The 22,721-nt window shown below is 34.9% G+C and overlaps 1 protein-coding gene across 1 annotated transcript in view; it reads right to left on the minus strand.

Annotated features, from left to right (window-relative positions):
• Positions 1-5,309: 5,309 nt before the first annotated feature.
• The window catches only part of LOC104853274 (transmembrane protease serine 11C), a 51,085-nt gene continuing 33,673 nt past the window's right edge, over positions 5,310-22,721 (minus strand). Inside the window, exons 6-10 of the mRNA XM_010611179.2 lie at positions 14,921-14,959; positions 11,707-11,878; positions 10,199-10,458; positions 9,172-9,314; positions 5,310-5,525 (exon numbers count right to left, since the gene is read on the minus strand). Of these exons, the coding sequence (XP_010609481.1) occupies positions 5,364-5,525; positions 9,172-9,314; positions 10,199-10,458; positions 11,707-11,878; positions 14,921-14,959 (776 nt within the window). The 3' untranslated portion in view covers positions 5,310-5,363. The remainder of the gene's footprint in view (positions 5,526-9,171; positions 9,315-10,198; positions 10,459-11,706; positions 11,879-14,920; positions 14,960-22,721) is intronic.

The raw sequence follows: 22,721 nt of genomic DNA on the forward strand, positions 1-22,721 counted from the left end.
GAAAAAAAAAAAAAAAAAAAAAAAAAAAAAAAAAATTAGATCCTCCAGCCAGGGAATTAGCTCAGTGGTTCTGCCACCTGCCTTGCAAGTGCAAGGTCCCAAGTTCGTTCCCAAATAAAATTTAAATTGGATCTTCCAAAATAAAAGACTCATTAAAAAAAAAGGCAACTGAAATGAATAGCCACTTCTTAGAAAAAGTTCAGATGCCCAATTAATACATGAAAAAATGTTCAGCAATTCTGGCCATCATGGAGATGCAAAATGAAACAACACTCAGATTCCATTTTACCAAAGAATGGCTATCATTATAAAGTCTCATAATAACAAATCTTGGTGAAGCTTCAGGGAAAACATAATCTTAAATTGTTGGTGGGAACATAAACTAGTACAACCATTATGGAAATAATTTGGAGATCCTTCAAAGAAGAATAAAATAGAAATTCCATTTGACCCACCGATTTCCTTCTAGATCTCCCAGAAAGAGTTAAAGATGTCATATTATAGTGATACCTGCATGTCTATGTTTATAGCATTACAACTCCTAAGAGCTAAATCTTGGAAGTGGCCCATATATCCATCAACAGCCAAATGAATAAAGCACAGCATTTGTCCATAATGAAATACTACTCTTCTATAAAGAAGGGTAAGTTGCTTATGGTAGATATCTTTATTACTAGTATTAAGACTTCCTTAGGAAATGGTTTCTTTTCAGAGCTGTCTTCTTGGTGTAGCTGGATTTTGGCTTTTGCATCTGTTCTAAGCTCTTTTCACTTCAATTTATTAGGGATGATAAGTTGCTGCCTATTTGGCCTAGAACCCAGTTCTTTGATATTGGACTATGGTATTATTTATGACCTCCAGATGATCTCAGTATTGGTATACAAAGAAGAACAACTGATCACAAAAACTATGTCACCTTGGTTAAAGTAGTACAATCAGTAATAACAATAGCACCAAGCACAGTCTAGAAAGTGAAAAACTCTTACTTTGCTCTTATTAACCATAGGTGTAAGGTTCATAGTTATATGACAAAACCTAAAAGAAATCAGAAAATTATATATAGTAGTTATCCCCTCAATAGAATGATTTTTCTCTCAGGGGAGAAAATTTAAAAGGGACAAGAGAAAAAATAGAGAAATAAAAGAAAAGAAACAGATTAGAAGCAAGGCTGAAGGACAAAGGAAGGTTACCTAAGCTTAGGGAAACTTGTGAAGAAGACAGGAGACAAAGAAAGAAGGAAAGAACAAAAACAAGAACTAAAGAAAAAAACATAAAAACAATGTTCATTCTAATGAAAAAACAAAAACATTCAGAAAAAGAAAAGAAAGCAAAGATGAAAAAGAAAAGGAAAAGATTTCTTTGTGATTTCAATCCTGTGGTTATCTTCTGGGGTCTACTGTTTTGTGGCACTGTCCAACCCAGGGTGTGTCCTCACTGTCTCTGGTAGACAAAGGAGGTAGAGAGAACTTGGATACGTTAGATGATCCCTACAAGCCTGCGATAGGAATAGGGCAGTGTGTCAATCCTGATGCTTTCAGCTCCACAGAAGTTCAGACTGATCCTGGCCTCTGACTGCAGCCTGACTTCTTCAGCCTGCAACACTCTGGGTGTTTCTTGTCAGCCTCAGCTTAGCTCCCTGATCTTGGATGTCTCCTGTGGTTGTGCCTTACCCAGTAACTGGGAGTCCTGGATTAATTTGTCTGGCCATGCACTCTCTCCCCTTGATGCTAGGACTAGAGTCACTCACCTGCTGTTGTAGCTCACAGTACCCACTGCTTATTCCACTGGTGCATTTTCTCTGGAGGCCTCTGGAGTCATCTACCCTCACTGTATCTCTGTAGATTAAAGCTTCCTCTTATGCTGTGAGCTGTAAACCAGGCAGCTGAAGTTTGCCACCTCCTTTTTTTGCATTCAGGTCTGTCTCTTCACTTTTATTATGGGCTCCAATTCTCCTTTCAGATTCTTCCTGGTTCCTGGGGATCCACCTCCCTCCTTCTTTTCCCCTCCCCTTCTTTTTGTCCTCTCCTTTGCTTCCTCAGTTATATCCCAGTATCTGGGCTCCAGATCTTGGAGAGGCTTATTTTCTGTTCTTTAACATTCTGCCCTCTTCCTTGAAGTCTCCTTTTTCATCTTTTATTTTTTGCTTGGTGAAAAGAATTCTTGGTAGAAATTATTGAGGACAGCAGTAGTTTCTACTCAAACTATAAAATCTGAGGAAGTAAGCCGATTATACCAAAAAGATTCTGAGTAACCTTAAGTAAAATTTCCATTGGCATAAAGGTAGTATGCCCATCACAAGAACTCTGCAAAGCAGCACTGAGAGTAAAAATGAAACAAGTCAAGAGAGGATCACAAATTGTAATCAAACTTATCCTAGTAGATTTTGGATCACATGAGGGAGTCTGTAAGACACAGCTAAGAACCATCACAAGATTCTGAACGAGATGCCAGATAACTCAGCTACTGACAGTTACAAAAGGATGGGGCTTAAAAACAGTTGAGCATTTGTTTATCATCTTTGAAACACTATTAAGATCATTTCTAAATTAAATTATTGATTTTTTGCCTTTTGGAACTGAGTTGTGTATGCACTTTATATATTTTGGATAGATAGCTAATTATATCCTCATAAAATTATTCTTTGCAAATATTTTCTCCCATTTTATAATTACCTTTTCATTTCGTTTCCTTTGCAATGTAGAAGCTTTTGTTTGTTTGATGCTTTTGCTGCCTGCTCATAGTGTATCACATCCAAACAAAGCATCACCCACTCCTGTGTGAAGGAGCTTCCCCCTGATGTTTTCTTATAGGAGTTTTACAGTTTTGGGTCTTGTGTTTAAATCCTTAATATTAATTTTGAATTATATTTTCTGTATGATGTACGTGTCCAATTTCATTCTTTTGAATTCTTTCTTAAACTGTCTAGTGCTGAAATGCCCAATGTGAACAGACCCAGGTGGGAAGACATTATTATTATTATTATTACTGTGATTCCTTACTGTTTTGACTTGTAGAGATAAAAGGAAAACTACTATTATATGGTATATCATCATGTAGGATGGTTGACTTAAAGTAGGCTTATTTGAAGACACGTTCTGAAAGTTTGCTAATCTAACATGTCAATCTTCTGTTGTTATTTTCTAAATTAAAATGAAATATTTTGGACTTTTTCCCCATAGAAACTTTATACTGTTTACAAAAAGAGGTAAATAAGGTAGGTAAAGAGGAATACTAATAACTTAAATTACAATCCATATTTCTTTCTCCAAGATAAGCATGTAAAATGTATCTTACAACTTAATGAACACCTGAAAATATACAATCTTGAATTTTTGTTTACTGTGATTATATTATTTTAAATAACATTGTTTTGATTTAGAAGGCAGCACATTTTGCAGGGGAAAATGGATTTAACTTTAACTTTAAAAGTAATCTGTCCAATACTTTTTTTTTCTGGAAATCCTTTTAACCTGACCTATGGGTTTGTCAATCAAGAGGTACCCTCCACCAGACAGCAGTTGTTCCTGGATCCAAGCTAAGTTAATCTTGACTACTGTATATAAAGTTATACTTGGCTTATACTTAACATCTAAAACACTACAAAATAGAAATACTAATTCTTTTGAATTTATAACAAAATATATCACATTATTTTTTTTAGTTGATATTTTCTTGTATATTATCTGTCTTTTCTCTCTGTCTTATTTTATTTTTTTTCAGCTTTAATTGAGTTTACTGGTACATTTTAGGGATACAGTACAGTTACATTCATTGTTGGGATCTTGTACCTCTACATGACAAGTCTTGATTCTCATTTTTATATCACATTATTTTAAAAGCAATTAAATAATAAATATTATGTTAATGCATCCATAAACTTTCTGACAAATAGTGCATTTTAGAATAATGCACTAGGTAGGGCCTTAGTTATAACCTAATGATATAATATAGCATATTAAAAATATGAGCTCTAGGGCTGGGAATTTGCCTCAATGGTTCCGCCACATGCTTCCCAAGCACAAGGGCCCAAGTTTGATCCCCAGTAACAAAAAAAAGCCCTGGAATATAGTTTTCAACTGTATCCTCTCTGATCTTTGAGGTAACAAGGGATTATCATCCTGTGCGGGCTCAAAAGTGTGTCTTCTACACAATAGGAACTCAATAAATGTTAGCTACTATTATTAAAGCTATTTTGGGGGGATGCTCTGAAAAAATTTGTATCATAATGAAGGTTCTTTGTGGTAGCTATAAAGTGTTAGTGATAAACTTCTTTGGAGACACTGATGAACTACACTCTGAGAGATTTCCTGATGAGGTCATTATTTTGGATAAATATTTTGGGTAAATCACCTGTGGATTTGGCATGATAATTCATTTATAATCATTTGTATCAGCTAGGATGTTTCTCCTACTAGCAATAGGAGAATGAAGTATAAGTAAAATTTCCACATTATTTATTCTGGTTGATAATTCATATTACTGGGAAATTTAAGAGTTTACAGATATGCAGTATGGCCTTATTTGCATGAGATATTCAAGCCCATGCATCTGAGGAGAATGTTACTATTGTATGTGCATGTGAGAACCATTTTCATCTTCTGGCCTCACTTTCATACTTGTAAGAGCACAAGGACAAGAACACAGTATTGTGATCCATTCCGTACACCTATGAAACTCGTGTCATTTTCTGTCACTCAAGATAAGGAAGCCAGAAATAGAGACAGGAATAGCATTGAAACAGGGTCCAGAAAGAAAACAGGTAGACAGGTTTTCCTGAGTAATTCTTTCAGGCAGCACTACTGCCACTCACTTGACAATAACCTACAAATGTATAGATACTGTGGGACCCATGTGCTCCTCAGCAGAGGATTGCCTCAGAAGACAATGTATTGCTAGTACTCATTCAGTGACTTCCCAAAAGATCTGGATATGCAAGCTAACAGAAATTTTAAAAACTCAAACTATATTTCCTCATGTATTTTCAGTCTGAAAGGGAATAAAAAGAAAAATTATTTGACCAGGTTTATAGTCTCACTAAGCCAGGTTGTTTCACTTTTCATAGTAGTTAAATTGTATGTGATGAGCTGGGCATGGTGGCGCACACCTGTAATCCCAGCACTTGGGAGGCTGAGGCAGGAGGATTTCTGTGAGTTTGAGACTAGCCTGGGCTACATAGTGATCTCCAGGTCAGTCTCAACTACATAGTGAGACCCTGTCTCGACCCCCCCGCCAGATTGTATGTGTTTAGGTGTGCAGCACTAAATGTACATAAGAAAAGATGATATCAAAGATAAATGTGGCCTGGGAATTATAAACATATTAAGTGTACAATAAGTCAGCTGTAATATATAGAGGACTTCTCCTTAGAGACCAGTTTTGGACATGATCCAATCTCGATAGTATGTCACTCGAGTGTAGACACCAGGCTTGTTTGGGAGAGCACATTCGTCTCCCCAGCTTACAATACCAGCAAGGAACCAGGTTCCTCTAGAATTTTCACTAACCAGTGGTCCACCAGAATCGCCCTAGAGAGAAAAGGATATGTACAATTACTATCATTTAAAGGTGAATGCTGAATATTTTTTCTTTTGTAGTAAAACCTGGGAAGAAATATATTTTTTTTCCAATTTCAATACGTACATGACACTAATTTAGAATATTTTTGTGTTCTGTGATTATTTACCTAAATTCAAGTGTCAGCATATGTCTTTGGCTATAATAATACAACAATGGAAAACAGATGTGAAATATTTCAACTCAGTTCTCACCCAAGGAGCTACTGGAAGTGTAGTTGCTTATTCAGTTACCAGCATACTGAAGAATGTTTGGACTATCTCCCCAAACCCCCTATTTCCAGTAAGAGGCTGTGAAAAAGGAAGGTTTGTAGTCACCCACAACCAAAACTAAGCTCTTGCTCTTCATTCTTTTGTAAACTTTGCTCCAGCTTCAAGTACTGTGTATTTGGCTCTACCTCCTCTAGGTGTTTGTAGTTTTATCTATTGATCTTTAGACTGTTTTCCCAAATTGATAGAACTCTTTAGACTTCATATTTTCTTTTCTTTAATTTTTTCCATCATCATGGATAATTTAAACATCCATAGGATGATACATTTAATATCTTAGCCCCTTGACTAGTATCTCTGCTTCCTTGAGTTTGATCATCCATATTTTAATTTAGCGTTTCTACATCACTTTGCTATCTCCTCGATCTGCTCCACTTGTGAAACACTGTTACTCAGTATTATGATTGCATGGCCAACCCCCTAAGTTTTTTTGTTCCACTTATTACAATTTCACTCTGTATCTGCTGTTCAACCTCACTAGGAATTCCAGTGCTATAGCCCTTCATTTTCTCCTAGTACCAGCTCATTTCCTCCTTTCCATCTTTATTTATGTAGCTCCATTTTCATAAGTCACTCTTGCTTCCACCCTATCAAGAGCATTTTCAGCTCCTTACCTTCCTCACTTTTGTACACTGAGAAGTAAAATCATGTTACAAAATTATGTATTAGCAATATTTTGAATGTTTCTAGCCAGCTTATTTTTCATGAAGCCATTCTGAACTCTTGTTATTTCATGGATGAATAAATGTCACTATGAACCTAAATTTATGAGTTTCAAATTCTTATGAGTAAATGGAGAGAAACAGGTGGCAATCCCTTCATTGTTTGTCCTGTACCTTTTGACTTCTCAGCTCATCTACACCAGTCCACATCTGTATCAATTGTTCTCAGGCAGGTGTATTTTTTAAAAAATTAAAATATTATTGACAAACATATACATTAAAGTGGTGCAATGTGATGTGTTGCTATATATTTTGAAGTGATTCCTTCAAATATCAGGATTCGGGCCTGGGATTTAGCTCAGCGGTTCGGTGACCTGCCTTGCAAGCGCAAGGACCAGAGTTCGATCCCCGGTACCAAAACAAACAAACAAACAAACAAAACCCCAAAACAAATATAAGGATTCCATAAAACAGGAAATCCTGGTATTTGTGACAAAATATTTAGTCACAGATTATAGTTATATGCTATGTGATATATAACATATGTGATATATTATGCATAGTATATGATATGATAATATAAACAGTCCATTCCTCTGTTAATGCATACTTAGGTTGTTTTCATCTTTTGTCTGATACAAATGGTGCTATAGTGAACTTGGGTGGAAATATCTCTTGAAATACTGATTTCATTTCCTGAGTATATAGGCCAAGAAGTGGAATTTCTGGATCATATTGCAGTTCTATTTTTTGTGCTTTGAGGAACATCCATAGTGTTTTCCATAATGACTTTACCAATTTAAATATCTATCAGCGGTGTACAGGGTCCCTTTGTGCCTACATCCTTGTTAATGGTTTTATTTCTTGCCTTTTGGACAATCCTGACATTAAATACCCTGGCATGTGAGAAATACTTCTATGTGGTCTTAATTTGTGCTTCTGTGATTATTATTGATGTTGAGTAGTTTTTCAAATGCTTGCTTTAATTTTTTGAATAAAAATGGATGAATTCTTTAAAAACATTTCAAATCAGGTCTTTCCCATTTTAAAATCAGAGTCCCCCCTCCCATTTATTGGATTGAGTTGTTGAGTTTTCCTCAGAATAAGTTTGGAGGGAGAAATGTGATAATATTTATAAAATGTTGAGAATGGTTCAGTAACCTGGGACAGTTTAAGAAATACATAAGAAAATTAAAATTAATAGAAAGTTAAAATTCTGGTGTAGATGGAAGGAGACTGGGAAAGGAACACAGAAAAGAGAATAGCACAAGAAACTTGTTTATCCTAAACATAGAAGGTGACTCTATGTCCAAATATAAATGTGTCAGGGTGAAAAGAGATAAAGGGGTCCTCATGTGATTACTTCCATGGTTTCTGGTTAGAAATATGCTAAGGAAGATGAGGGCATGGTAGGATAGGCAAGTAAAGACTATAATAATGGTTTGGCATAGCACACTTCAAGAATCCTGAAAGAAATGTAAAATACGTTAAGGACACACCTGTGAATAAGTGACTTCAATTTATAAGAGGGCAAGATTTCTTCTAGGTGTGCTTAGAAGCTCACATATGAAAACAAATAAAGCCTATAGTTTATCTTGTGATTAAAAATTATTAGAATCAGTCTGGGAGAAGTAGGAGATGAGTCATCAAAGGATGCAGTGGATGAAATAATAAACTATGGGCTCAGGGCTGTGTAAGTTTAGGAATCATTGGGCTAAGAAGACATTGAGATGGAGAGGATTTGAGCTCTTCGTGCTATCCTATTAAGTAATAGTTTTAGTGGGGTGATTGGAAAGACTGAAATTTTTAATTAGAGATAATTATGTATTGTAAATATTTGTTACCATCTCTGGTGGCTCTGAGAGTTCAGGAATATTTTCTATTTATTATAATTTCTCTCTATATAGCACAAGGTTTGGCACACAGTTACTGGCCAGTAAATGATTGCTGCAATGAATGGATGAATAAAATGATGTATCCCTGATTCCATCTGCCTAGATAATGGTGTTAGTACTTTTACCAGTTCTAGGACTATTGCTTATAAAGATGAATGGGGCATTCAAAGCACATTATTCATAAAGAATTGTACTTTAGTGTAGAGTTCAGAGTATGGACACTTGAGCTAAATTCTTTGCATTTAAATTTCATTTCTGTCCTTTACTAGCTGTTTGGGTTTAGGCAAGTTACTCCATCTGTCTCAGTTTCCTCATCTGAGAAGTAGGGTTTACAATAGTACACACATGCTGCAGAGGACTGTCATAAGAAGAATGAATTAATATTTGTTAAGAACTTAAAACATTATCTGATTTATGGAGATGCCATATAAAGGTTGTTGAATAAAATATTTAGAATGTTGGAGCCAGGTTATGAAAGCTCCAGGATTGTTGTATTTCTCAGTGAAACATAACCAGACTAATGTAACTAGTACTCTACTTAACCTTTTCATTGCTTTTTCTAATTGATTTCTTCCCCACTGCGACTCCCAGTTTTTTATAATGGGATGGGTGATTTAGTGTTTCATTCCTTTAATGAGACCTATATACATCAATATTATTTTAATTATGTACTTTGGCTGAAGTCTTTAAACATCGAGAGAATTGAACTCGTTAACTGGAAATTTAAAACTTCAAGAAAAAAATTCTTCCAAATGCATCAAGCAGATTTACCTGGCAGGCATCTACGCGCCCCTCCAAGAACCCAGCACATAGCATTCCAGGAGAGACCAGTCCGCCATATGCCTTGCTACTGTTGCAGGTTTTGTTGTCTATAATTTTCACAAATCCTTCTTGTAGTACATTAGGACTTCCTCCTGAAGAAAGGATATGATAAAACTTTTGCTTAAGTCAGTATTAATTGCTCTGGCTAAATTATTAGCTCCTAACATTATGTACAGCTTCCAAACCAATGTAAAACGTGTATGCTAATTAAACTTTTTTCCTCCTTAGTGACAAAGAAGCAACTAATGTTTATAAACACACCAAACTCTTGCTAAAAATTAGCATTTTTAGAAATTTTGAGCATCTACATCCATCTGTAATGGGATTTCTTCCTATTATTTGAGAATTTTATATTTGATACATGTATGTTCTAGAAAGAAAAATTAAAAATTCGTAACTCAGAACCACGCATTTCATAATTATTTTTAGATTTTTAGTTAAGTAACACTATAATTCTGATTCTTGGGGTTAATTTTAAATTTGTTTTCACTTTTAAAATGCATTTATGAACGTAAATAGCCACAAAATTTTTACATTTTTAGAGTCATGCACATATATAAATGAGTGTTATTTATTTCGTTTCATAAAGAATGCTCAATCTCTGGAGAGAAAGATTTTTTTCCTAGCTAAGAAATGGGAATATTTGCCTATTTTATCCTTTAAAGTATTCTGGCTACCTAGAGATAACTATGAACAAAAGTGGTAATCAAAATGGATTTATTGAAAGAATTAGGAAGGGGAGGAAAATAACATGTATCCAAATAATGATACTGTAAAACTGCCATCTTAAAGGGAATTATAATAAGTGTCTATGAAATTATAGTTTCTGCATGAATGACATTGATGGTAATTTTCAATCCATTACATATTATCCTCTTTAAAATAATCTAGAGAAAATATTTTCAGATTCAGTTGTAATTCTGAATTTCTTTTAATTTCCAAAACTCAGGCCATGCAAGGAGATTTAGAAACTCACCATCAGACTTTAATGTTCCCCATCCAGTGACTACTACCTTGGAATTGGGTGGGAACTTGTGAGTAGCTTCTGGAAGGCATGCTCTTCGGATGTTGCTTGTGTACAGTACTGGAGATGACAGGTGCACAACAGCAATGTCATTGTCATGTGCAGGGTAATGGTAGTTTTCATGAATTATAATATCCTTGACTGTTTGTTGTATCTTTGGATCACTTAAGAGAAGTCCAAAAGTCACATTCCAATCTTTGGGCTTATTGGCACTAAGGAAAATAGATGTACTTGTTAAAAGTCCTGTATATTGGAGTTATAGCAGTTAACCTCTTAACCATTGGAAAGCAATTCAGTTATTTTGAGTTTCTGTAATACTTATAAGCACACAAAAATAAAGCCATATAGAAAATAAAAACTGGTAACAAGAGTAAACCTTGAATCATACAGTAAATCATGCTTTAAAAGATAACCTATGGAAACTGTTTTACTCAGTTTGAATAGAAAATACTAACATGGATTTAGAAAGATAAATGTGATAACATACAACTAGTAAGATTGAATAAAAACTGGACAAGGAAGGATATGAGATAGAGTAAATGTATGGAATTTTTTTTTTTTTTTTTTTTTTGTACCAGGGATCCAACTCAGGTCCTTGTGCTTTTGAGGCAGGTGCCAGAACCACTAAGCTAAATTCCCAGCCTAACTTATGGAAATTTCAAAAGTAGCCTAAATTGTCTTTTAACCATTAAAGGCTGTAAATAAAATACATTTGACTTTTATTATTACTTATTATTCAAGAATTTGTATATCAAGTACTAAAAATAGTGCTCCTGGGACATTTTCAAAATTTTCACTACCATAATAAGCACAAATGATTTTGAAGGGAACTGAAGTTTTGAGAAGTAAAAAGAAAGTAATTACTACTACAGAAAACTGGTGGAGTTAATGAAAAGAATCATCAAACAAAAGTGTAAAAGTCTTTTGAAGGGCAAACTTCAGTGCAACAATACATCTTTTGAAGAAATCATTTCAAATAAGGCTGTGGATATAAAGCCAACTATAACAATGATGAGACAGAAAAAGAACATGCATACTCAATTTGTAATTTAAGATTTTGAAAATGAATTTGAGGTGAATGACTCTAACCTAGTGTTTCCAAATTGGGGATCACTTTGTCCCCATACATTTGGCCATGTCTGGAAACATCTCAGTTGCCACCCTGTGAGATGCTATTGGTGGGTAAGTGCAGAAATTTTGCTAAAAATTCAATTATGTACCAGGCAGCTTTCCAGAATTATCTAGCGTAAAATGTCACTAGTGCTACTATTGACAAACCACCTTGCTCTAGGCTGATTACATTTATTTCACTGGTAAATCATTGAGTAATTCAGAGGTTCTACTTCCCCATACAGGTCCGTATGAAGCATGGTTCTATGACTGTACGGTTGACAGGTATTCTCAGGTTTTTAGGGATCTGTGTGACTCTCGGACATTCCCTTGTTCTGGCCAAAACTTACTTTACAAAACAATGAGCAGCAGTGATAAGCCAGCTGTTGCTAATTAGAGTAGCTCCACATCTGTGGACACTGTTCTGTTGTAGACTCGCTTGCCAGGGCCATTCTCCTTCCTGTGCGTTCTGCCCCCCTGCTATTTTGTTGCCAGTGCCAGTTATTGTGCGTCGTCCACAACCTGCTCAAAATAGCGAGTATTAGTATTCATATTGCTTGTGCATGCGTTTTGCTGTAGTAAACAAACTCCCCAGGATATGTGTCTTCATTAACTGTTACCTTAGGAAAGTTTCAGTCTTAGAGAAATTAGAATAGATGTAACTGCTGACATGAGGTTTCCTGAGAATCCATTCAATACAGCCCTTGCCTTCTTTCTGTATACCTAGCATTCACACTGTGTGTCTCTGTGGTCTCCCATTTGTCTATGTGATCTCCCATGGCCTCAGGTAAGAGTTAGATTTAATTATAGGTTTGAATGTAGAAGATAATAGCTACATAAGCTATTAAACTGCACAGGGAAAATGCGCTTTTTAAATCTTAGTGGAGGTTTTAGTAATGACTGCTATGAAAACATTCATATGGAGGTAAGGATGAACGTTAATGTGAATGATATATTTATGAGACACAGAGTAGATAGCAATGTCTTCCCATTCAAGTTGAAACACAATACCTGGATAAAAGGAATGACATGTAAAGACAGCCACCCAACTGCCAGAGTTATATGCTTCAATGAATTAAGACTCTGCTTTGTTGTCTATTTAGATCAGAGTAACTGCTAGACTCAATTCTAAAGCAAATCAGCAGAAATAGTACAATTTCCTCATTAGTCTCTCTAATTCTCTCTCTGTGTCTTTTTCACTGTCTCTGTCTCCATGTCTCTGTTTCCTCTTACCATTCCCGTGATTAACTTTACTCCAACAAACATGCAGAGTGTGTCCTTAAGAGTTCATGGTACCTGTTATTAGAGATTGCCATCTCATTAATAAAAGTATTTGGAGAGCCAGACCATGTCTTTTTTTTAAAAAAATAGATCTCCAGACTGTACCAGAGGGTAGATATTTCATATCAACAAATGATTGTAAAAGTAAAGTCTATACAGTATAATCCATATAGACTATTCAGTAGGCCTTACTGGGCCACCACTGTCTTTAAGTTTGTATTTTGCTCCTAATTCTAGGTTATTTTCTAGGTTGTTAAGGCATCCTTTTCACAACAATTGCTCAGCAGAACAGTTTTTTAGCTGCTGTTTTGCAGTGACAGCTTTTCTAGTGACTCATTGAATTCAGCTTCCTTTTCTTTCTCTCTGAGTTTCCACTCCCTTATTACTGACTATGCTACAGACATAAAAACAAATAACCCAGAATCCAGAGGTATGCTGGTTCCTCCCTGCCCTCCCTTTTGTTTGGACAACTCCTAAAGGAAGTTGGCTTTTATTCAAATTCTTTCAAAGGAATATAAAAACCAGATGCTTCTCTGTGGGCTAGGAACCTCCTCATGGCAAGTCTACTTTCCTATTTCTGCTTTTACTCATAATTCTCACTTGATTTGTACCCATGCATCAACTTCTGTTCTAAGATTTCATTCCTCATGGTTGTTGTATCTGTTAAGCTTTCAGCCAACACCTCTGCCATATTGCCTTGCTATTACCTTGTTATTGACGTCCTACACAGCTCCTCATGTTTTTGTCATGTCAAAAAACATGTAGGGCCGGGGATTGGCTCAGTGGTTCTACTGCCTGCCTTACAAGCATAAGGGCCTGAGTTCAATCCCCGGTACATTAAAAAAAAAAAATCGTATGGAACACTTCAAGGATTTGAAGAATGTAATCAAGATTGCTTGTTGCTCAGCAAATCTACAGAGCTGTTATACCTTCTTTACCCTTCCAACTTCTATTCCTTTGTCTATTACTGCACTTTAATGTTTTATTATGTCATACACCAAAGCTCTATTCTTTATTTAGATTTGTTTGATTTTTTTGCCTTCTCTTTTTTTTAATTAAAAAATATAATCAAAACCCTAACTATGTCAAATTTGTTTCAGAGTACCTATATGAAAGTTTGCGTAGTCATCCAGGTGGGAGACAGACAAATTGGATTATCTCCTACTGCTGCTTTTAATTCTATTTAATTCTTAACTATTTTTCTCCTATGAACCTGACAAATTCCCACTTGTGAATTTAAATTTTATGAGCACTAAAGTTTTTTCAGTGAAATAATTTACCCTAAACTGTCTTAAGTTACTTGAGGATAGATTGGTTTTTCTCTCAGTCAAAATTAATGAGAGAGAAAAATAATCTAATGTGACTGTGTTTAAATTTTGCCCAAGTTTCTTAGAAATAACAGTGCCAGGAATGAGGGACTCTGTGAGTGGTGGGGTCTGGGTCACCTGGTTCTGGAGGGCTGTTCTGCAATCCAGCTGTTCCCTTAAGTCCTCAGGTTAAAGCAATACTTTTCCTGTCAGTTTGCTTTTCCAGGACAGGTAGTGGAGAGAGGAAGCAGAAGGTAAGGCCAGCAGTAAGAAGCTGTTTGTGTGTGAAACAGCTTTCTCCTCTGCACTCAAATTAGCTACTGAGGTAAGGCTTCCACAGTGAGTTCCAAGGTCTGGAGTTTACATAGGCAAACAAAGAAATCTAATCTACGTGGCTGGAATGTACTGAGTACTTACAATAAGCATGCATATTTTTCTAAGTACTTTATTTATGTCAGCTTATTTTATCTTCATAATTTGGAACTGAGGCTTTAGCAAGTTAAATAACCTATATATATTATTCCAGTTTGTATGCGGCAGTTCTGGGACTCAAAACTTATATGGAATTTATTTTAGAGTTTAAAAAACTTTTGTTTTTAAATTTTATTTAATACAAGTTTGCAGCACACGATGATTACATTTATCATGTGGGGTTGTTACATGTACATAACAGATTTTAATTTTTTTAAGGCCCTTGTCCTCCTCTCCTTCCATCTCTGGGTCCCTTTCTTTCTGGCAAAACATTTATTTTCAGATTCTACGTTCTTCATTATCACTGCTTGTCCCTAGGTCCCCTCTGCCCATGATATTACTTGATACAGGCAATAAAAGGGCAACTGCAGTAACTTTCATACAAGTTTCTGAAAGCAAACTTCCCATCACACCTTTATGGATATCTAACAGACTCTCAAAGGGATGTCTATTGGTCATTCACAGAATTCAATGTTAATAGAAAAATAAGTTTTGATGAACTTACAAGTGTTGAGAAGATTTTCTGCCATTGGCATTGCAATGTCTAAAAGTAAAGGAAAAAATGAAAACTACACTTGTGAACACAATTTATTTCAGTATGAGTAGTATTTATATCATTTTTGGAAATATTCTGTAAGCATAATCATTTAATACAATCTTGAAAATACAATTTTTGTGTTCATAAAGTAGCATGAGATTAATATACTCTTTGTAGTCATTCCCTATTTCTAAAGAAGATTTTCACATCTCCATTAGAACTTATTAGAAAAGTTCTTGGTCCTGGAAAGCACTACAGTGTGTGATCATTTTACACTATACCTTAAACACCAAGCAGAAGAAAACTGAATGAAATTGTGCCTTTTCATGCCCACTTTTAATCCACTTGGCTCATCTTTTATTCTAGCACAGTGGTGATGTCTGTATCAGTTTGGGTCAGCTTTGCTTGGAGGACCTGCACAGGTGTCTTTCTCAAGTCAGAACTTTAACTTTCTGCCAGAAGCAACCAACAGGGCAAGGAATGTGGGGATTCATGTTGGCAGAGTCAGAGACCAATGTAATATAAGAACTGATGGACAAAAGCTTCCCATTGTGTTCCCCAGTCACTGGGAATACAATTCTTAAATACAGTTGATTAGGTCCCAGGGAATGTTTTACAGGTGCTCTTAGTGATGCCCAACTCACTCTCAAATCTACTAAATACAGGTTTGTGTCTCATGTTCTACTTCTTGGGAAAACAGGGTAAGACAATAGTATAAGTAGGAGAGAATGTATACATTATTATATTTAGTGCATTTTTGTTTTGAGTGCTTTTGACAGTGCTTTTAAAATTAATTCTTTTTGTGTGGTATGTTTCAATTATTTGTGACATTCAGTTAATTAAGCATCTCATTTCCAATTCATTTTAGGTTAAAAGAAATTTAATTCAGCAATGGAGCAGATTTTAACATTGTCTACCAATTCTTGGATAGACAAATCATTTTAGGGAGTATTATAGAATGAAATTATTTACACCAGATAATTTTGCTGTGTACCTTCTATCCATGCAAAATGGTAAACCTGTTCAATTCATGTGGGAAATACACAAGGAGAGATAAAACAAATGAGTCCTATTCCACATTTAAAATAAAGGTAATTGTAAACCCACTGGTCATTACTACTTATTTCAAAAAGAGTTCCTTTTTGAAAACAAATCTCTACGTGATATATGAATTAAGTACTACAAATGTCAATATAGGTTCATTTTTATTATGCCATTGAATTTCTATAACTCCAAGAAGGAGTATCTAGTCTTACCAGAATTACAGTTGCACACTCTCACATTAGATTGCACAATAAGTCAAGTAGACGAAAGAACCCTTTACCAGAAATTTACCTGTCAGGTCAAAAAGGAAAGAGCTATTCAGCAGTCTACCTGCACTCTGATAAGACACTAGCCAGATCTCTGTGAACAGAAAGCTCACACAGGTTCAACATATCCTTCAAAGAGGCTAATTTTTAATTTGATAGGCTATCTCTGGGGCTTAGTTTAGAATTTTGTATGCTTTGTAAAGTATATAAAAACCTTAAATGTTAGGTCCAATACTGTAAGAACTAATTATTTAAAAACCCTATTATATTTACAGATGTTATTTCTTTCTTTGAAGTTTTCTTTATTAATGCATGACTTGCTAAAGAGAAAAAATGTTTTTAACTTATAATTTACTTTTCATGGTTGTTTTATCACTTGGTTGGATGGAAGACAGGCTATAGGGAGTGGGAAAGTGACTCAAGTATCATCTTTTTGGACTGAATCACCACTGTGGCTATTTGTTTTTCCTTCCTCTTAAGTCTCTTGGCTGGAAATGCAGGCAGGATCTCCTTGGATTTACTTCTGCACCAAAAATTCATTCAAAAACGTAACCTAAGATACTCTGTTTACAATGTACAGTGTAAAAGAAGTGACAAAATAATATTGCCCTTGTCTCTGCCAAGGAGATGAATCAAATCATAATAAGATAAAGCAATTTAAAAAACCTGCTCAGCAGGGTGGGTGTGGTAGTGCACACTTGTAATTTCAACACCCAAGGCAGGAGGACTGCATATTCCAGGTCAGCACAGACTACACAGGGAAACGTTGTCAGAAAACAACAGCAAAAAGAGAGAAAAATCAAACAAAACCAGTTCAGTGTTGTGTATTGGTCTTCTCCCTTGGACCAGCAATCAGAATAGACCTGTGTATCAATTAATTTACATCTTGGTGGAAGGGATGGATGACTAAGTGTATAATTTAAAATCAGTGTCATAAATGTGATGGCAAAATGTGCATGGAAAATTGGATTTACCAAGGAAAATCACTTAGAATAATTAATTAGGATATCTGGTTCTAATACTCTTTGGGAGAGAGTCCAGAAATGTATTTTACCCAGGACAAAATAGCCATCACTCACTACTGTTGGAAAATGATTAAATTGCTCTAGATGTTTGGTATCGCATGCTCATGACTATGTCCACATCGGCCAGAAAAGCAAAAGTCCAATATCCAGAGAATATTTTTTTTTCTTGAAAGAAGAAATCTGAAACACATAACTGTATAACTCTAAGGAAGAATTTTACAATTCACTTATAAATTGTATGTAGTTCATGGGCTTCAACTCAGATGAATTTGTTACTTTACATTAATACAAATACTAAATTAGTTGATTAATCTTATTTTTCCTAGGGCTCTAACATTAAAATATAGTGGAATTAAGGTGTATTCTCACATTGTTCTTTATGAAATACTAAAAAATATTTATCTGATAAATTTCTGAAAACTATAAAACCATAAATGCACATAAATGTATGTAGACTTATAGAGCAAAAGCAAAATAACTGCTATAAAATTGTTTTGTGACACAGATATCACCATCGTCTACCATGGAAGTTAATTCATGCTTCCCCCCCCATCACACACACACACACACACACACACACACACACACACCCCTACTCTCTGGAGCTATACTATGACCAATCTGCATTAAAAAATAAAGGAAGAAAGCATGGATTTTGACTAAACAAAACAGTGATTCTTCACTTACTGCAAGTTTGAATTGGTCACCTGGTTCATATCTAGCCTCAAAAAATTTATGTTTCTAATAAGACTAATAATTAACTTTGTTGTTAGACATTACATATCCCTTATCACTCCTCAGAGTGATATAGTTTTTATAGTATTACCTTCATGTTTACCATTTTAACAATTAAGACAAAATATTAGATTTAATTTAATCAAATCATTGTTGAGGTGTGTGGAGTGATAGTTTTAAAGGTAGAAATATGCTCCATTTCTTTGTAACTTTCTTTTCATATTTCAACAAATAACGAAAAATCAGTACTTTCTGGTTTTATTTGCACATTTTCCACACTTTTCGTATAACTCAAGCCTTGTTGATTTTAAGTCCTGGAAGTGGTGATGAGGAGAAGACAAGACATCCTCAGGAGCATCCTCAGACACTCATGTTGACGGAGCGAGTCATGGAGAGTGTATGTGATAACGTCTTACGCTTGTGACATGCTAGCCTTGTGTATCAAGGCAACCTTCTGATGATGCACTGAGCAGAAAGTTAATATGTAGGGCTACCATCTTCAGTTTGAAAGTCTCTGGCTTTTGTTCTTCCCATTACCTAGACATCTTGTAAGGATGTCTCTGAATCTCATCCAGTAGACAATTTTTTTCCTTTCATTTTATACCCTTTCTTTTTAAGAGTAGGAAATATTTATTGAGGGAAAGATAGCTTCCATCTAAGAGAGACAGAATGGGGCCAGAAAGTGGATGGCCCTGCCCTTGCTTTCATTAAGACTCATCTGAAATCGTAGCTTCTCCAAGTAGCTTTACTTCTTGTCCTGTTTGCATGTTATTCCTTGTTTCATATTCCCTTGCCAATTGTCTTTTCTTTTGTACCGGGGATGGAACTCAGGACCTTGCACTTGTGAGGCAGGCAGCAGCACCACTGAGCTAAATTCCTGGTTCCTGATTGTCATTTTTGATGCCAAATAATGACTACCTGGTAATATCCACTTGTTTGTGATGAATGCATTAAAATTTTTCTTTTTGAAATTTATTTCATTTAAATGACTCACCAAATCATGGCATGATTTAGTATTAAGGCATAAAATTGATGCCTGACTATCACAAATAAATATTATAGGTAGTATGATGTCTTTTTCTTCTGAGAGATAATTAGAAAATAGGAACATTTGGTATGATAAGCCATTTTTATTTTATGGATATTTTTGTGGAAGTATATCTTATGTGCCCTGTTGTTAGTGGCCTCTTCTAATGTACTATCTTATAACTATTTACACTTAAAGTATTGAGACAGTGTCTAATATATGGTATATTATTTAGTAATAAATATTTCAAACTCTGAGCAGAAGATTGCACTTGAAGAATACTTAAGGAAATATCATTTTCAGTATATTCTTGGCTTTATTGAAAGACGTTCTGAAGCACTAACTGGTGGGTGTTCCACATCTTTGGTAGACTTGATAACATTTTCTCTGGAAATGTGGGTATCTGAGGAGCCAAAAAGCAATGCACTGAATCTTATAGAATTAAAAAAAAAACACCTACTTTCATTTAAAGGCTGTTTTCTTATTGTTATTTATAAACTACTATAAAATATTTAAAATAACTGAAAGAAGGTATAAGAAAGATCATAGAAAAAATACAGAGGTTCCCTTTTCCTTGCAGAGGAGCCAAGGCCTTTGTAGTTGTATAAGTCTAATTTTATATTCTTGTCTTATATCATTGTCTGAAAGATTTTGGCAGTGATAGTCATGTGCAACATGGCATAAGGTCAACTTGTTTGGTATGTGGGGCATCGTTTGTTTTGCTTTTTGTTCCTTCTTCCTTTCTCCCTCTCTTCCTCCCTTCCTTTGCCTTCCTTTTAGTCTTGCATTAAACTTTGAATTACAGAAATATAAAATATCACATATATGTTCTGTTTTAATCACTATAAAACAGCTAAATAAGATCATGTAAGCTCTCATAAAATAATAAAAATGGGAAAATTGTGTAACTAATTTAATTATTTAAACTTTAAAAGCAACATGATGTTTAAAAGCAATGTGATGTTTAAGCATAAATGTATATTAATTTTGGGATTTGGGGATACATAATAATGTTTCCCACTGAAATCAGTAGAATTAAGTTAAGGAAATTTCCATACGAGGGATTTTCCAAGGAATAATCTTTTCATGGGCAGGAGAAAACAGTACTATTAAATATTAAAGGATATTCTAGACTTTATGTTAAATGGTCAATTTAAAAGTCATCTTGTTTGGAATTCACTGCGAAAACAGAGCTCTCACTGAAGAATATCCTACAGAAATACTGATTTTGTTAGTAACTTGGAAATCAGAGGCATCATTACCTTTCATGTTACTCAGAAATTATGCATTGTATTCATTTGCTTACTAACTGAGATGTTTCTCACAACCTAAACCTTCTTAGGATCACTCATGCATCATCAGCCCTCATTTGGGATTCTGCAAGAGAAATAAGTGCTAAATCCCTGGCAACCATTTAATGAAATGAGGGAACTTCTCTCCTATGCCAGTGTAGTGGTGCTGGTACTGCATGCATCATCTTAGAAGAACTGAAAACATGGTCGCCATGACATTTTCTTTAGGGCTTAACTCTTGAGTAACCTTAGTTGAGAGTTAGTATCCCCTCGTATGTGGTAGTAAGCTGCAACTTTGATATGAAATTCATTCATTCACCCAGCAATGATTTGTACTTGCTGTATTGCAGGCCCTGTGCTAGGATTTGAAAATGTAATGGTGGGCAAGGTTAACATGGCCTCTGCTTTCATGGAGAAATTAGTGTGATAAAGAGAGTACGTAATCAAATATTCACCTTAAATACATGATTAAACTTAAGTGATGTGTTCTGAAGGACAAAAATGATCCTCCATGAGCACTGTGTTTCTGACCTCAGTTGGGACTGTTAACCAAAACTTAGGATTGTGGACTCAGAAAGTCATGGCTGTGGACTTGTTGTCTACACAGAGGTTTCATCTGTCCTTAGCAACTTGCAGGCCTTGTTTGATTTTTATCCAAGGATGACAGTTTTCTGTCCAGCTTTCTATGGCATACAGTTTACACTTGAAGCAAAATACACTTGTGAAATAATTTGCAATCCTAATTGTGCTTTCGTGCAATGTGCACTAACTCTTAGTGAAAGGCTCAGTGCAAGTAAGCTTTTTGCTGTGGGAAATGATATGCTTTTTCTCTTAGAGCTTCCCACAGTGTCTAAGAAAGTATTTGTATAATTACTTCATAATATTTATTAAATTTAATATTTAATATCTCATCTTCTCTTAGTAATTCTCTTAGTTATACTTTTACATGATTTCTTCATTGATACTAAAGTGAGGACAGAGTTTGAGAGATTTGGATTTGAAATCATCAATTACAGATTCGGTAAAAAAAAGGCAGTTTTTTTTTTTTTCCACTGAGAACTTTAAATCTGTACTTTAGTGCAGTCATCAATTCCAAACTGATTAATTTAAAACTGTGGTAGTGCATGCCTGTAATCCCAGCACTCAGGAGGCTGAGGCAGAAGGATCTCTGTGAGTTCGAGACTAGCCTGGGTTACATAGTAAGTTCCAGGTCAGTCTCAACTACATAGTGAGACCCTGTCTCAAAACCACCCCCCAAAAAACAAAACAAAATAAAACAAAAAAATAGTGTGGAGACACAGTGCAGCTAGAATCAGTTCAAGTTCAAGCCTTGGGTCTGCCCCTTGTTTGTTTTTTGATTTAGGATGATTTGCATTACTCCACTGAATCTTGTTTCTCTTTATTTGTAAAGTAGTCATATAGAGGTATCTAAGGTCTTTTTCAATGTTAAGGCCTTGTAAATGTTTCCTGTGCAATGAACATAGTGGTTTCCTGTGTTTGCTTGAAACCCAGAAGTCAGGAACCTATGTTTACTATTCTTGATTTTGATACTGATGCAGGATAAATGACTTAATATGCACATTAGTTATAGAGTATAAAACTACTAAATAGAAAGTCTGTGAGATTTTGGTTTTTATTTTTATTAATGGCAAGCTTTTTAAACAGTCTTGAAGCAAAACTTTTATATACTTGTTTTGATTTTTAGTATGTACTTAGAAAAAGAAAAGTAAATTTGCATTAGAATAAACAAAAAAATTAATAATGTAGAATTTCAAATTCCTAGGCCATGGTCAGTATTTAATAAGCAGTTATTCAATAAGTAAATAAATTAAGCCATAACATAATTTAAACATATTCTAGATATGACTTAATATTATAATAACCAAAAATTATATAAAACAATTTTCCAGAAGTAGGTATTAAGTATAATTATTAAGAGCTAGAATATTAATGGACATTTTACCTAACTTTTATTTCTACAAGAGCAATGATTTTTTTTTTTTTTTTTTTGGTCCCGGGGATTGAACTTGGGTCCTTGTGCTTGCAAGGCAGGCCACCAAACCGCTGAGCTAAATCCCCAGCCCCTGAACAATGATTTTTTTTAATCACTGATTTATTTCATTTCTACGGTTTGTAAAATCTCTTTAAATAGCTTTATTGCCCTGCTTTGAATCGATGTAAACACACACACACACACACACACACACACACATATATAGAAAGATGTAAATAAATAAAATATATGTATATCAACAAAGTAGGTTGTGCAGTATATATGCAAGTATTCAGTTATTAGAAGAATACCTGTGATGGCTGGGAAATCTTTTGAGATAAATATATTATCTATATCTATATCTACATCTATATCACACACACACA

Source organism: Fukomys damarensis, unplaced genomic scaffold, assembly GCF_012274545.1.
Source record: "Fukomys damarensis isolate Sample0158 unplaced genomic scaffold, DMR_v1.0_HiC HiC_scaffold_35, whole genome shotgun sequence".
Taxonomy (NCBI): Eukaryota; Metazoa; Chordata; class Mammalia; order Rodentia; family Bathyergidae; genus Fukomys; species Fukomys damarensis.